Source organism: Phalaenopsis equestris, unplaced genomic scaffold (assembly GCF_001263595.1).
Source record: "Phalaenopsis equestris unplaced genomic scaffold, ASM126359v1 Scaffold000533, whole genome shotgun sequence".
NCBI lineage: Eukaryota > Viridiplantae > Streptophyta > Magnoliopsida > Asparagales > Orchidaceae > Phalaenopsis > Phalaenopsis equestris.
The window spans coordinates 84,506-99,997 of NW_018164973.1; the positions used below are offsets into that span (position 1 = coordinate 84,506).

At 34.9% G+C, this 15,492-nt stretch overlaps 1 protein-coding gene across 1 annotated transcript in view; it reads left to right on the top strand.

Moving 5' to 3' along the window:
• The first annotated feature begins 2,781 nt into the window (after positions 1-2,781).
• The window catches only part of LOC110028855 (28S ribosomal protein S29, mitochondrial), a 26,263-nt gene continuing 13,552 nt past the window's right edge, over positions 2,782-15,492 (top strand). Inside the window, exons 1-5 of the mRNA XM_020730880.1 lie at positions 2,782-3,258; positions 3,369-3,532; positions 6,200-6,411; positions 9,176-9,430; positions 9,533-9,619. Coding sequence (XP_020586539.1) covers positions 2,885-3,258; positions 3,369-3,532; positions 6,200-6,411; positions 9,176-9,430; positions 9,533-9,619 — 1,092 coding nt within the window. The 5' untranslated portion in view covers positions 2,782-2,884. The remainder of the gene's footprint in view (positions 3,259-3,368; positions 3,533-6,199; positions 6,412-9,175; positions 9,431-9,532; positions 9,620-15,492) is intronic.

Genomic DNA, 15,492 nt, shown 5'->3' on the forward strand with positions numbered 1-15,492 from the left:
AGGTTTATGATACAAAAGTGTTCTAAATGCGAATATAAAAAAAGTAGGTGTTAGAGATTTAAATACATTAGAATTTTGTATTTAAAAACATAAGGATTGTCTGGTATGCATGCAAATTTCTCCTTTTATGATTAGTTTCAGACGCTGCTTGGCTGGGTACTTGTACCTTTGGGAGTTCAGTTGTGTTCTATTACCCTGCCTCTTGATCTAAAATGAGTATTCTTTATTATGCAAGCTCTTAGTTTATTAGTTTAGTTTAGTCTCTTTAAACTATTGAGTTGTCTTTTTCTTATATATTATGTGTGTTTATGATTAGATTTGCTCAAATTTAGTGGTGGTTTATTTATTTATTTATTTTGTGGGGTGGCTATGACTATTTATGAAAGATTTACGTGCATATCACTCTTAGGTATATACATATCCAACACCAAAAATTTCATTTTTATGTATGTGTCATACTACCTATGCATTAAGTTTACACATAGTAATTAGCTAGCATGTGTGTGATTGCTCCTAAACCCTAAACAAATTTTCTTTTTCAGTGGAAAGTGGCCTATTAAATCATTTCAATTTGCATCAATTTTATTTTTGTCTTTAGCAAAATGGGTTCAAAGACTAAGCTGAAATATTTTAGTGGGCATGAGAGATCTAACCCTAAACAAATTTTCTTTTTCAGTGGAAAGTGGCCTATTAAATCATTTCATTTTGCATCAATTTTATTTTTGTTTTTAGCAAAATGGGTTCAAAGACTAAGATGAAAAATTTTAGTGGGCATGAGAGATCTTCAGAGGAGAAAATGTGACATAATTTGTAAGCTTTCAAGTTTCAATCTTTCTGGCCATTTTAATTAAATTTCATTCTAACTAAGATTAGAAGACCAGAGAGGCTAAAAGCAACTAATTGAACACAAATATTTGCAAAAGATAAATTACATCAAAAGTTGGCTATTTTATCAGTCAACAAAATATTGGCTTTACTTGAAAATTTAAAGGATCTTTCCTCATTCCATCAATAGAGGAGAAAGTTTGAGAATTTAACCAACAAAAATTTTTGAAGAGATTTTCCTTGACCACTTGAAAATCTCAAGTCTATTTTTTGCAAAAGAAAGGTCTGTCATTGAAATAAAATAGTATCAAATTCATGGCAAGAATAAGGAGTTTGAGGTTACTTTCGAGCTTCCATTATCCCTTATTCATTTGTAAAAGAGTAACATAAAACGGGTATATACTTATAACATAAACAAGTGGACAACCAAAGAGTGATCTCATTTTCTTTTCTCCAACATTTAACTCTTAAGTATAGAATGTGACCATCTTTTTTGTCTTTATGATGTAAGAAAGGGAGACGTTTTTTTTTTTTTTTGCTATCAAATTAAGTTAAGAGAAGGTTTGTCGAATTTTAAGTAGATTTATGGTTATTCTTTTTTCACACTTGTGTCACATGAATTGCGTTTAGTTTCTTCAGAATAGTGGACTATCCCTATGAGAGAAAGTATAGAGGTTGACGAAGAATAATAATAATAAAGCTAAAGAAAATTATTTAGAATTGATTTGTTTACTATTAAAATAAGGAAAATATTGTGAAGGTCTACCAATGTGCCAGAAGAGCCATCTGTAGATTATGTGATGGAAGGGTGAAAAAAAAGATGAGGAGATGAAAGACATTTGCCTGCTCTTTTAAAGAAAATTGAAGAGCTCCCATTAGAGATTAAAGAAGAAGAGTACCCACAAAAATAAAGAAGATGAGAGCACTAACACTAGATAGAAAAATCTTAAATTCATGGAACCTTAGATCATTGCCTTAATTCTTTGTAATTATAAAGGTTCTAGAAGAGTTTTGTATTTGATTCATATAGTTAAAAATCATATTTTTACAAAATGATAAATGTAACATATTCTACTACTTAAAAAATTAGAAGCATTTTCTAAATCATTCGTAGTTAACAAAATGTTAATTTTATCTCCATGCACAAATTGATCGAATAGGATATGCTTTTAGAGAGTTGATGATCATGTTTTATCATTAACTTTACATATTCGTAAATGTAACATATTCTACTACTTAAAAAATTAGAATCATTTTCTAAATCATTCGTAGTTAACCAAATGTTAATTTTATCTCTATGCACAAATTGATTGAATAAGATATGTTTGTAGAGGGTTGATGATCATGTTTTATCATTAATTTTAAATATTCATTTTTTTAACATAATGCTGGTCAGTTGATCACCTGATTAGTGATAGTCGATATTTATTATTTTGTCGTGTAAACAAAAGAAAATGCCATCATAAAATATTGGATAAATTTTTAATATTTTACATTCACATTAGTATGTTTGATAAATAAATAGCTCTTACCTTCAAGTTAGATAGTATATAGAAAATTTATTTAATAATAATAAAAAAAAGAAATGTTCCCTTAAATCATTTAAGAAAGATAAAACAAATAATTATCATTAAACGGCAATTAAAATTTAAAAATAATTTAGAATTGTTTGGGGCACCTTGTGCATTTAAAGATAAGCAACTTATCCTGCTCGCGGCCTATATTTAATATAAAAAATTTAAATAAGACAAATAATATTTTCAAAAACATGCAAATCACCGCTGCCGCAGTTATAAGCTGCCCAGTCGCCGCAGTTATAAGCTGCTTTGGGGCACCTTGTGCATTTAAAGATAAGCAACTTTTCCTGCTCGCGGCCTATATTTAATATAAAAAATTCAAATAAGACAAATAATATTTTCAAAAACATGCAAAACCAACGCTGCCGCAGTTATAAGCTGCCCCAAAACGCCCAAACGGTCCAATCAAATGAATCGGCTTTGCTTTTCCGGCTGCACCTCGCTCTTCCCCCGAACCTCATAACTGGCCTTCAACTCTTCCAATGCTGGGCTCCTTTATCCGGCCCGCCGGAGCCGCCGTGGCGGCTATCCGTCGAAGCTCTTCACTCCTTCCACCTCCGCCAACGATTTTCGCCGTCGCATCTCGCACCTATGCGAGGGCGAAGACCCCCAAGGCCACCTCCAAAAAGGGAAAGGTTATGGTGAAAGGACCTCGAACTGGAGGAGGTGATGAAGCTGCTGTTGATTCCTCTTCCACAGAAGATATGAACGCTTCTTTTGAACTTCCCACTGATCCGCTGCCCTTCACTTACGATCCTGCCCTCGACGTCGGACCTGGCGGCCGTCCTCTCTTCAGCGTCACCGAATCCTTTAATCCACTAACCCGCAAGCAAGCTAACACATATGTCGATTTCAGGTAGCATTCAGCTGATTTGGCTACATTTTTGCTTGCTTGCTTGATTGATTGATTACTTGTTGCTGTTTGGTTTTGATTTTAATTTTAATTTATTTGGTTTTGTTGATTAGTTTAGAGGAATGGAATGCGATGCTTCCGGAGGGTTTACCAGCGGGGATGAAGAAGGAGTTTGAGGAGACGCGGCGCTGTGCTGTGATGGTGCGACAGAGTTTCTTAGATTTACGTGATAATTTCCGGCGTATCTCCAACCCGCTGCTGCGGCCTAGTAAGAAAAGTGAGCTTTTTATGCTTAATTTCCTCAAATGTCTGCTGGTTTTGATTAGTTGATTTCTTTATCAGTCTTCAGACAATTGCACCGTATTTTTACTTTGACTCGCTGCATTTTGGATGATTTTAGATTTTGTATTGTTTGTTTTTGTGAATTTAATCTCAAACTCGAATACGTCCAAATACTCAAGGCCTCAAACTCATGATCTATATGATGGTAACCCAAACTCCCAACGATTAGGTTATGTTGGGTCATGTAAATTTGTATTACTTGACAAGGCAATTTTTTTTTTCTCTCCATATTTTTGGATGAACTAGTATGTAGAAGTGAGAACATGCATTGAAGACTTGCTTTAGTTTTCTCTGGAATTGAACGTTTCTTTTTTGGCTGTTTGGTGGAAGTATTTAGAATTAAGATATTATAAATGCAGCATATTTGGAGTTCAGTAGATCATTTTTTTGTGTTTTCTTAGAACAAATAGAATTTAAGATAAAAATAAAAATTAAATTAACCTATGGCACAAAGACGGAGGGATGAATGAGGCACTGCAATAGTTAGGGGTTTTGTAGGGTAGAGGCTTCACATGCATACTGACTGAGCTGTTATAGGACGACATTGGAGGCTTCAAACGAGTGTCACTAGGTGTGGTTAGGAGACTTTGCGTGAGGCTTTGCACGAATGTGTGCTTTATTTTGAGCTTGCTTAAATTGGGCGAATTTCAAATACACAAAAAGTGAATAATGGGTTAACTTTAAAAAATCGTCAATTATTTATTTTAGATTTTTTTCTACTCTCAACTAAATATTAAAAAATATAAAGCCCTTGTATTTGAAATGCAATACACTTAAAGGTCCTCCAACCAAATAACCTCTTAGTTTTCTGTTATGTTGTGGAAAGAAGATAATGGAACAAAAGTTGTGGCATTATAATATTTAGTGATTTCCTTTTTAGTAACTCCACTGAATATGAAACTATCATGACACTCTGGAATCCTTAATGTGAAAGTTTTTATGTCTCATTTCTCTTTTTAAAATTACAAAATGTTTCTTGTGGTTCTAATATTTCTTAAAATGCTTTAATTTAAATGTTCCTGAATGTACAGTCAACTAATTGAATCTTTTTTTTTTTTTGGTTACAAGGTCTAACGGTTTTCCATGTTTAAAATTTATTTCTATATTCTTTTGTCGCATCATGAACAAATGTCATGCTTCTGCAAAAAAATTACTGAATTGTTGCTATTCATGCTGGAGCTAAATTATCTCTGCTTTTAACTTCTGAAAATCTCCCTCACAGACATACATATATACACATTTATGATTGAAAAGACAATTTTTTATGTAGTTTGATCTTTTGGAGTCACAAGGCATAACCTAAACCAGGGCTTTGGGCAATACAGTAAATAGCTGGTACTGTGTTTTTTGGCAATTTGAGGGTTAGACAAAATGGGAAAGTTTAAGGTGCCCAAAATTTAGTTACAAAGTGAAAATATAACTTTAATTGTTCACTCCAAGTGGGCTTGGAACATCTTTTTTGTTTAATATGATTACATTCTTTTGTGCAAATTATACCATGGAGTTGTTTTCTCATAAATCAAAATTTGGCAAGATTTGGAACAGCTGCTTGGTTAAACATGCAACTCGATTGTTCTGAGAAAATATCATAGATTGCAAATGTAGGTTTTGCGCTGTCATTTTTATTGCCGTGCCGGCTCACATTTGTATTTTTATTTATGGTTATGTTTCATTATTTCTGTGAGCGTTGTCCAAGATAATATAGAGATTACTATATTACAAAAATGCATGGAATTGGAAGGCTAATTTACTATTAAACACATCAAAATTCGTGATTCCATTTTGGAACTATCCTTTTGAGTGGCCTGAGAGTGAAGAAAGGAATGAGCACACAGAATTTAGCCCGAATATTCTTTCCCCTTACCATAAAAGGTGAAGAAAAATTCAAACATTCATAAGTACCATATCTTTTGATGTTATTAAATATACATACACACGTATTATTGTTATAAGTATTATATCGTTATCATAATCAACTAAATGATTATTGCGAGATTTCATAAAAATTAATGCATCTCTTAGTAGGTTGTCGCTTTTCATGCCAAAGATACCCCTCGGCAAATTCCTATTCTTTCTAGATGGCCACGAGCTAGAGTAAAACAATACACACAGTTGATGTTAGAATAATAATCAAATTTATGAGCAATCTAAACATATTTTGCAGACTTCAACCATCTTGATAAAAGGCAGGTGCATGCACATTAAGTAAAAGATAATAGCATGATCACAATATACAAAAATGAAATCAATTATGAAGTTTTTATTTAATTTGGAGCCATATTTAACAACTATAAATGCTTGAAGATAAAATTATCAAACAACCACTTACTAAACCTTATTTTGAAATATTCATATATGTGAAAAGAAATGTAACACAAGTAAAAGGGCTTCTTTACTTCTCGACCGACCACCACATTATTTAGAAGGTTTAGTAAGAGCTTATTTGATAGTTTACATTTTGCATTTAAGATATACATGGAAGGTATATGATATGTAATAAAGAAAGTAGTTTTTGGTGAAAATTTTATATTTAACAGCTTTGAAATATTCAACATCATTGTATTTGAAAGATTGTAATATTTATTTGAGCCAACATTTGCAGATGCAAATATTAAGAAGCAAATAATTTTGGATGGCCCAGTTAGTTGTGGAAAGAGCATAACACTTGCTATGCTTGTACACTGGGCACGCAGCGACGGATGGCTAGTGTTGTATGTTCCTAGAGGTAAAGAATGGACGCATGGGGGATTCTTTTACAGAAATCCCTATAGTGATCTTTGGGACACTCCTGTACAGGCTGCAAAAATCCTACAGGTATTCTTGGCTTATGAAGTGTCATACAAATATTTTCATTTTCTGAAAAAAGTTTTCTATGAAAGTTGGTGCGTATTAACATTATTGAAAATCTTATTGACTTATACCCTTCTTCGAATGCACAATTTAGATGTATTTAATCTATTGGATTGTTTACTAAATAACATTAGTCCCTTTGCTCTATGGTACAGGATTTCATCACTGATAATTCATGAATTTTGGCTTTGAAGTCTTATCTGTTAACTTTTTATAGAGCCAACTTTTGGTATGTGCCTGTAATTAAGATATATATAACCATGTTTGTTGTATACATATTGTATGTTAGCTGACCCAATTTTGCACGGGCTAATGCAAGTGCATGTGTCATGTTAGCTGTACAATGGATTAAGTTCAAGAAAGTTCCCTAAGGATCCAAGGTAAATTCTGAATTTTAGTTAAGCACTATCTTTCAAATCCTAATATCTATTCAAATAAAAACTTTGAAATGTGATTTTGATTTTTCTTGAATTTGATTAAGGTTTTCAATATACAAACATATCCTATGAATTTTTAATATGTAATATAGAATTTTGTGCTAAGGTTTCATTGATCAATAATTGTCAATCAAGAGCATAAGTGATTTAAAGCCTCTTCTGACATTGTGAAAATCCTAATTTTTAAAACTCTAAGGCAATATGTCTATATGCTCAAAGAGATTTCAAAAATTGGTTTTTTTCATTTCCCTATTAGATTGCTAAGGTTTAGGGATCATATGTCTATCCCTCTGATTTTTAGTTGTGTTCCCTCCATGTGTAAAAATAGACTCTTTTGATATCATTATTTCTACATTAGGTTTTAAGTGTAAGTGTGATCACTACTTAATGCTAAATGAAGTTGGAGAATTTTACAAACAAGCTTTTCACAAGATTTACATGAAAGGTCATAATTGCATCATTCTATGTACTAACTAGAAAATCATAAGAGAAAAATAACTTAGTCAAACATAATTTCATAAAACATGCAGAAAAACAAATTCATTTAGTACAATATTTTACAAGATTTAAACAAAGAAAAGAGATAATTAAATGAAAGAACTTAGGATTCCACAGTTTTCAAGTTCCTCCCTCAAATTTCTTCTCCTTGCTTCACCAAGCCAAGAAAAATTCTCACTCACACACTAAATTGATTCACTCACTCCCTACATACTCTAGACCCTCTTTAATGGCTGCTTAACTCCTTAAACACTCTCTAGTGTTCCCTTTAAGTAATACCCACACTCCCAACCATTCATTCCTCAAATACTTGAAATTCAACATATATAACTATTTCTGTCGGGGACATCGCGGCTCTGCAATTGGACACCTAGGCTCTGTGCTTGGGTACCATTCCATTGGATTTTGGTGTTTAGGCTTTGGGCTCTCTATCTTCTGATCTTTTATTCTGGCGTCTTTGCTTTGGGTTTGGGCGCCTAGGCTCTGGTCTCTTGGGAAAATTAATTTTAGGAGATCTCTTCATGATGCCTAGGCTCTGCAACATAGCGCTGCAGCGCTGGACAGGGCGTCTAGGCTCTATAACTTGGCACCTGGGCTCTGCTATGGTGGGACCTACGCTCTGCTACAGTGGCGCCTAGGTTATGCTATATAACTTTTTCTATTTTCTTTCCGACCCGTTGCCCTGTAAATTTCATGCACAACAGAAAACAAAAACACCATAAAATCCATATAATAACATAACTTTTATGTACAAACACAACTATTTTTACGTACTTTTTAATACTCAACATTTGCATACATCGGTACAGAATAGATCCCTAGAAATGTTTACTGCAGCTTTTATTTTGCCATGAATGCGAGTTTATTGTTTGCATGTTTGCTTTTGTAATGGTTCTTACTCATGTTTTAAGTTTTTGTTATGTTTATCCTTGAGTAGATATATTCTGATTTTCAGAGTGATTTTTATGCTCGAAATAGAAATTAATTGACACTTTTTTTGCAACTTAGTGATCGTGACATACCATTATTTGGGTATAAGGCACATTTTTCTTGTGATTTGTTAAAAAAAAATCTAATTAAATGTGATATCATTTTCGCTAATGTCAATCCTACTACATATTTACCATTAAAACCCACCCCTCCCTAATCTCTTCGTGCATGCCTCATTGGCTGCTGTTGCTGTTAGCAACTATCACTTTTTGGGGTTAGCAACACTAGGTTGATGATTCGTTCCGCTCTGAAAACATCAACTTGTTCATGTGTAATATTTGGATCAGCTATATTTTTCTGCAAGCAATTTCTGCAACAGCCAGCAGACCACTGTTAATATTTCTCTTCTTAGTATTTTTTTTTTCAGGCCTTCTTCAATTGTTTAATATAATGGGCCGTGTTATTTAGGATTTTTATTAGCCGCAGATATAATTATTTTAGTTCTTATTATTTTTTTAAGATATTGGTTGGGAACTTCAGTTTTAGAGTTTCTAGTTCTACAGTCAGACTTAGAACTGTTATGGAGATATCTCTATTCAGCTTTTCTAAAATCAAAGAGATCACAAGTTATTTATCATTTTCTCTCGTTTGAATGCCATGACCCTTAGAATTTTACGCTTTGAGAGAAAAATGCTAAGAGGGAATTAATTGCTATGCTTTTTTTTTAATCTTTAACTTACTAAGCTCCAAGGCTTGATTATGATAACTAATGAATTATTAATATTTTACTATACGTGACTTGGCAGTGTTAGAATTTCCTACAAATGCACCATTGTTTTCTTTTAATTATGTTGTGCTCCCAGGATTTTCTGAAATTTAACGAAGCTCGTTTACAACACTTACCCTGTCAAATTTTTGATCCCATCACCTTGGGAGAGGGTGCCGGTGTTGGAATGATGAAAGGAGTTGATTCCATGGAAATGCCGGAGGGTTCAACATTATTTGATCTTATTCAAACCGGGATTGCTTATACACATGCTTCAGTTGGTATAGTGGTTCGTTTGAGGAAAGAGCTGTCCCTGGTGAAAGATGTTCCTGTTTTATTCGCTATTGATCAGGCAGGGAGAGCACATTTGATACTTATTTAACGTCCTTTCTTTTTTCGCTCCTGTAATTCTGGTACAAGAATCACTGCGACTTATATCTCTTGCCTTCTGCAGTATAACAACTGGTTCACATTCAGTGAATACGAAGAGCCTGTAACCGTTCGATCAACACGACCAATTCATGCCAAGGAACTTTCCACGGTCAGTATCGTGATTTATACAATTTTGTTAGATCATTGCTCATTCCGATTTCTGAGTTTCTTTTTTATGCTTACCTGCACATTGTCTCGGATTATGAAGCGAGTATTCCAATATATAGTCCTTAGTGTATTCAATATAGGGAAATTTACATACATACCACACAATTCCTTTGTATTTACGTATCTAACACCAAAGGTTTGATATTTACATTTATGACACTTTGGTGTCATGAACCTATGTACTTTACTTGTAAGAAAACTGATAGAAGTCGTATTTTTTATTTGATTTTAAAGATTATAGTCTTATGGATGTAAAAATGAAAATTTAGGTGTAAGATATGTAAATGCATAAGAATTGTTTGGTATGTATGTAAATGGCCCTTCAATATATTATGTTTCCTTTTTCCAATCAACTAGAATGACATTGTTATCCCGGCTTATTTTGTTTAACTTTGGCTTAGCATGTAAACTACAATAGCTGGAAGTATTATTCCCTTGCCTGAAAGAAGTACTTGCACATAGTAAAAAACTTCTATCAAATAGGACTAGACTCGTGAGGTCCTTTTTTTTCTTGTCCAGATGTTTTTTTCGAAGATTAAAATGGGCTAGATATATGAATTTGAGGTTTATTTACCAAACCTGCCAACCTAAAGCTCGGAAGCGACAATTATTATCTGTAGGTGAACAATATGGCTAACATGAAGGTGTTGCGGAACTTGCTTGGTGAACAATATTAACTGAGTAACACCAATTTGGGTGAGCACGAATGTTTTCATTAGACAATTGGCTACATAGTTTTGACTTCATTAATTTCTGATATTTTAAATTAAATTTTGGTCAAACCATAAACAAGCATCCATACATGAAGTAACATATATTGCTGCAAAATATTTACACAATTTTAACTCGTTGTAGCTTGCTATGTAGTTGACGAGTTGTCTTGTAGTGGACTGCTAGTTGTGGAATTTGGTTGATGTTCATGTTAAGGGTGAGTACCTTTGGCAAGTTTGATTGGGCGAGAATTTCTAGTCAGCTGTTTAGTACATTTGGAGGGTTTAGTAGCTTAGTATTGATGATTGATTAAGGGCTAATTCTTGGGCCATTTATTGATAGGCTTTAGGTGAATTAAAGCTTGGCAAATTTCAAGTTGTAGATTGTTTAAGATGGTTCAAATTCAACCTCTTGATCCCTGTTCATTTCAAGTTCAGATAATGACTTGATTAACCTGACTGAGATAATATGGGTCTACATTGAATGCTCTATATAGTTTTTGTGACTCAATACTTGATTTGGAATGTTGGCTCTGCATAGGACCAAGATCTTCAACAGTAGTACTTACAAAGTTTTGCTTCTCGTGCTCTAGTCTTTTGTTCTTTCTTTGAAATTGCTAGCGTTTATCCTCTTTAAAGATTAAGAATTTTTAATGTTTTAAAGCTTTGCTGTTGCGGATGAGCTTATAAGGAAGCAAGTGAAGGCTAAGAAGCAAAGAGCTTCACTGCTTGCTTAGGGCCCCTCCTTTACGGAAATGTTTTCGCTAAAGAAGTTGAAGATTAAAGAAGATGACGAAGTTTTGGAGGAGCTGGATCCTCCTTAATGCTAGGTGGTTGCTTTGGAAGCCTGTTGGACTATGTTGGATTTTGTTAGGATGGCTTTCGGTGGTGCAGTGATTGTTATTGAAGAATCGACAGTCTACCAGTAGTCCTGGAAGGAGCCTTGGAATTCACTCCAACTTCAACAGTAGGATTGAATGTAGAATTTTACAATCCAGAGTCCTCTTTTATAGCAGAGATCACTAAGTTCATTGCGACTTTTTAGTTTAACATTCCTCAGAGTAAGTATCTAGTATTCTAGTTGACTAAGTTCATTGCGACTTTTTAGTTTAACATTCCTCAAAGTATCTAGTATTCTAGTTGATATCTAACTTTCTGATGTTTTGGCCGACTTCAACGAGAAAGGTTCCAAGTTCTTTGATGTCACTCAACCTACGAATGAATAAATTGGGAATGTTGGAGAGTTGATATAGTCCAACTTGCCTGTTAATGATGCTGAAGTCCTTAATGATGCTGAAGTCGTTGGCAGAACCAACCGGCTTCGAATGCTGTACTCTTTTGTGCTGGTGGTGTGCAGTTGTTGACTCCAAACTCACCACTGCTTTTTCCATCAAGGAAGAACTTCAAGTTTCTACTAAAAGGATTGAAACTTTGAGATGAGCGCTTCATAATGAAGTCTTTTGAGGGGAATCAACGGTGCTGGTAGCTGAGAGATTGAGTCCATCAAGGAGGCAAAAAATTAACAAGTCGGCATAGAGGCTACGAAGGCAACAATGCAGGCTAAATGAAGGTCTTTGCTTAGAAGAATTGAAGTTTGAAGTCTCTGACCAACTTTACCTAGATCTCCTCATTCAATTAGAAGCCTTGCCTAGTTGACAACTAGATGCTCTGCTAAGTTTCTTGTGCTCAACTATATGCAAAACATTACGGATTTTTTATATTCTTTCTAAGGTCACTCTCGACCACCAATCCTATTTTCATTTCGAGGGAGCTTCGATTTCACTGTATGGTGAGTTCCAATTTTTTTTTTCCCAATAAAATCTCTCTCGAAAATGGAAATTCTAATTTGTATTTTCTTCCAAAGCTTTTTTACTTGCACCTCTTCAAAAGAGAAATGCCAAACAACACAAATATAAGTTGCTTTGAACTTGATGTAATGAATATCTAAATGCAATGATAAATTTTTTTTTTTTAATTCTAAGCTTCATGCATTGATAATGCAAAATTAGGTCTTCGAGCTATTTTTTTTTTGTACTTGACGTGTTGCTTGTGAGTCATACTTCTTTGCGTAGCTTTTAAGAAGTTGACTGTCCAAAACCAATTCCCTACTCCAAAGTCATGCTTTGTTATGAAGTCAGAAGTTGCACTTATGTTTATAAGACATCCTTGTTGGTGGCATCAACGCTTGACCATGGGGTAGAACTTTGATGTGAATTTATTTGTGAGGGAATGAATTTGACTTTGGTTGATTGTTAGTTAAAAATTTTCAGAGAACTCCATATTGAAGATGAATACCTTTGGCAAGTTCTTTTAGTGAGAAACCCTAGTTGTTTGTTGAGTACTTTTGGGGAATCTAGTAGCTTAGTATTGAGGTGCCAAGTAATGATTGATTTGATGAGATTTAGGGGACGATATGGCTAGCTGTATTTTGGGCGTCTTGTAAACAGAATGCAAGGCTTTTTTACGCTGGTGCGCGAAAATACCGCTGCGTGAGGGGGTGGGTGCGAATAGTCGCGCGCTCGCTGGTTTTCAATTTCAGTAATATGTTTTTCCTTTCCTAAAGGGTTATGTCCTTTTAGGAAATTATTTTTATGTTTTATTTTGATGTTTTGAGGCTTTATCTATTATTTTTTTTTTTGTTTTAGAGATTTTATTCTTAAATTTTTGCTCTTTGAAGTGCTGTATCATTTTTTTTACAAGTGGAGTATGCATCTTACTCAGGAACAGGTTTTTGATTCCCCTTGGCAATCATGTCTTGCCCGAACCAGCATTTCATGGTTCTCTTCATTGTTTTCAGCTTGGACAACCTTAACGTCATCTATCCCCTTCCAAATGTTGTTGATATCCCATATTTTCACTTCCTTAATTCCATAGTCACTTTCCTGCTACATCCTCTTCCTAAATACTTTCTAGGAGCCCTGAAAAATGTCATGTGGTATCAGAGCAACTCTAAATGCTTAGGAATTTATCTTCCTTTACTCCCAAACCAAAATTTCGCACAACCTAACCTAATACTCCCTCAAAAAAATAAAAAGAAAATAAAATAAAATAAAAAAAGATAAAAATAAAAAATTTCTCCACATCATCCACCTAACTCTAACCCTAACCCTAAACCATAATTACTTTTTAAACAAAATTTTAATTAGAAGAACAAGACGTCATGCCGTTAAGGAGAAATTCTCAATGAGGAGTTCAGGAGCTCACCATGGAGGACACATAGCAGAAAATCCTCCAAATGCATTGGAGGTTAGCTGATTTTGAAGGAAGATAACATGAGAAAGCCGCGCACAACAATAACAGTGTCACTCACATGAAGGAGATGAAAACCTTTAACACAAAGAAGTTTTCAGTGATGAAGAACCAATGGTTGTTGATTTGACATAGAATATTAGATAAGCAAGGATTTTGGAGTGACGATTGACTTGACAAACTTTGACAGCGCATGGATTCAAACAAGATCATTGAGTAGCTCTATTGAAACCAGAGGAGTTAGCCCAAACCATGATAAGAACCAAATATTATTGTTGAATTCAAAATAGGAAAACACAATCACTAAAACGGAAATAGAAATAGCAACATACTCGACACAAACACAACTAGGGTTGTATCCCAAATGGGTGGTGGTTGGTTAGGTAGGGTGGAAGGGCGATCGATGGTTGGCAGAGGAATGGTTAGGGACGGTAAGGGGCTGACGGATCCGAGATCAGCAAATTGGATATTCTTAGACAACGATAGTGATGGGGGAAGGGGTTGCGACAAGATAGGGCTGGCTGGGGGCAGCCAGGGTAGATAGAAGTGGTGAAGGAAGGACAATTGCTAGATTAGGAGAGGCTTTAGTAGGTGGGAACCAGGGATTGGGAGGCAGCGATATGTGGAAGATGATATGGAAGGTGGCAAAAAAGTGGAATTTTGGAAAAACAACTAAGGGTTATTTTCGGGCATCTACAACAGGCACAGCGACAAAGGAGAGAAGGATGAGACAGAAGGGGAAATTGAGGATAGTCATCACCTCAGATACAGCTTGAGCACTACTTTCCCTTGGATACAACATTAGAAGGGAGAATTGGTGACGCTGACGGTTGTTTCAACAGAAAACATTCGAAAATTGAAAACTTAAAACACAAGAGCAAAATATGTAGGGGCACCAAACCCATGTGGGGAAGCCGGTCGGCTCTCCCATGCATGGACCGGTCCGTCTAGGCAGCTGGAACGTGGGAGGGGAACACCCACGCACCGGTCCGTCTAGGCAGCTGGAACGTGGGAGGGGACCCACGTCATCCATACAGTGGAATGTGTTTTTGAATTCGAGGATGTTCCGCCTGACAGAAAAGTAAAACTAGTTGTGATTAAGTTAAAAAAGAGTGTGTTTCTGTGATGAAAAAATTAATGCGCCTATGCCATTATGAGAAAAGAATAAAATCACTATCTGATCGAAGATGTAAAGAGAGATGCAACTCAAATACCTTCCCTTATATTGCCGAGAATTTTCAGTAGCAAGTGTGGTGCGACGTGGGTCCCTATGGATGTATGTCACATTCTATTAGGTTGTCCTTAGCAGTACGATTGTTGCACATATCATGATGTCTACAATAACACATTCTTTCACCAAGATGGAATCAAATTGCACACTTTCGTTGGACAGAATTTGAGGTAACGAGTGTTCATACAAAGTTTGAAGATATTGTGTCATGAACAATCTTTTTTTAGGCCTACAAAGGAGTACCAACAAGACTGTCATTGGTTATCTAAGAGGGCAATGAATTTGAGGAGTTGATACCAACTACAATGTAGCTCTTGCTAAAATGATTCAGGATTTTATGTACAATGAACCTCCTAAGTTACCACTACTGAGGGAGGTCCAGTATGTTATCACCTCAAATAGAGATGAGAAATTTTTGAGCTATTTTTGGAAGACCCTATGGAGTAAGCAGTGTATTCCTAGACAAGTGACCAAATAGAAGTGATAAACCACTATCTTGGAAATCTCCTCAGGTGTTTTGTGGGAAAAAAATATCAAATAAAGATATTTGGGTGTTTCTAGAAAAAAAGAAGAAGCCTCTCTTAGCCCAACAGAATGATACAAGTGCGGGAAAATCCTACAATT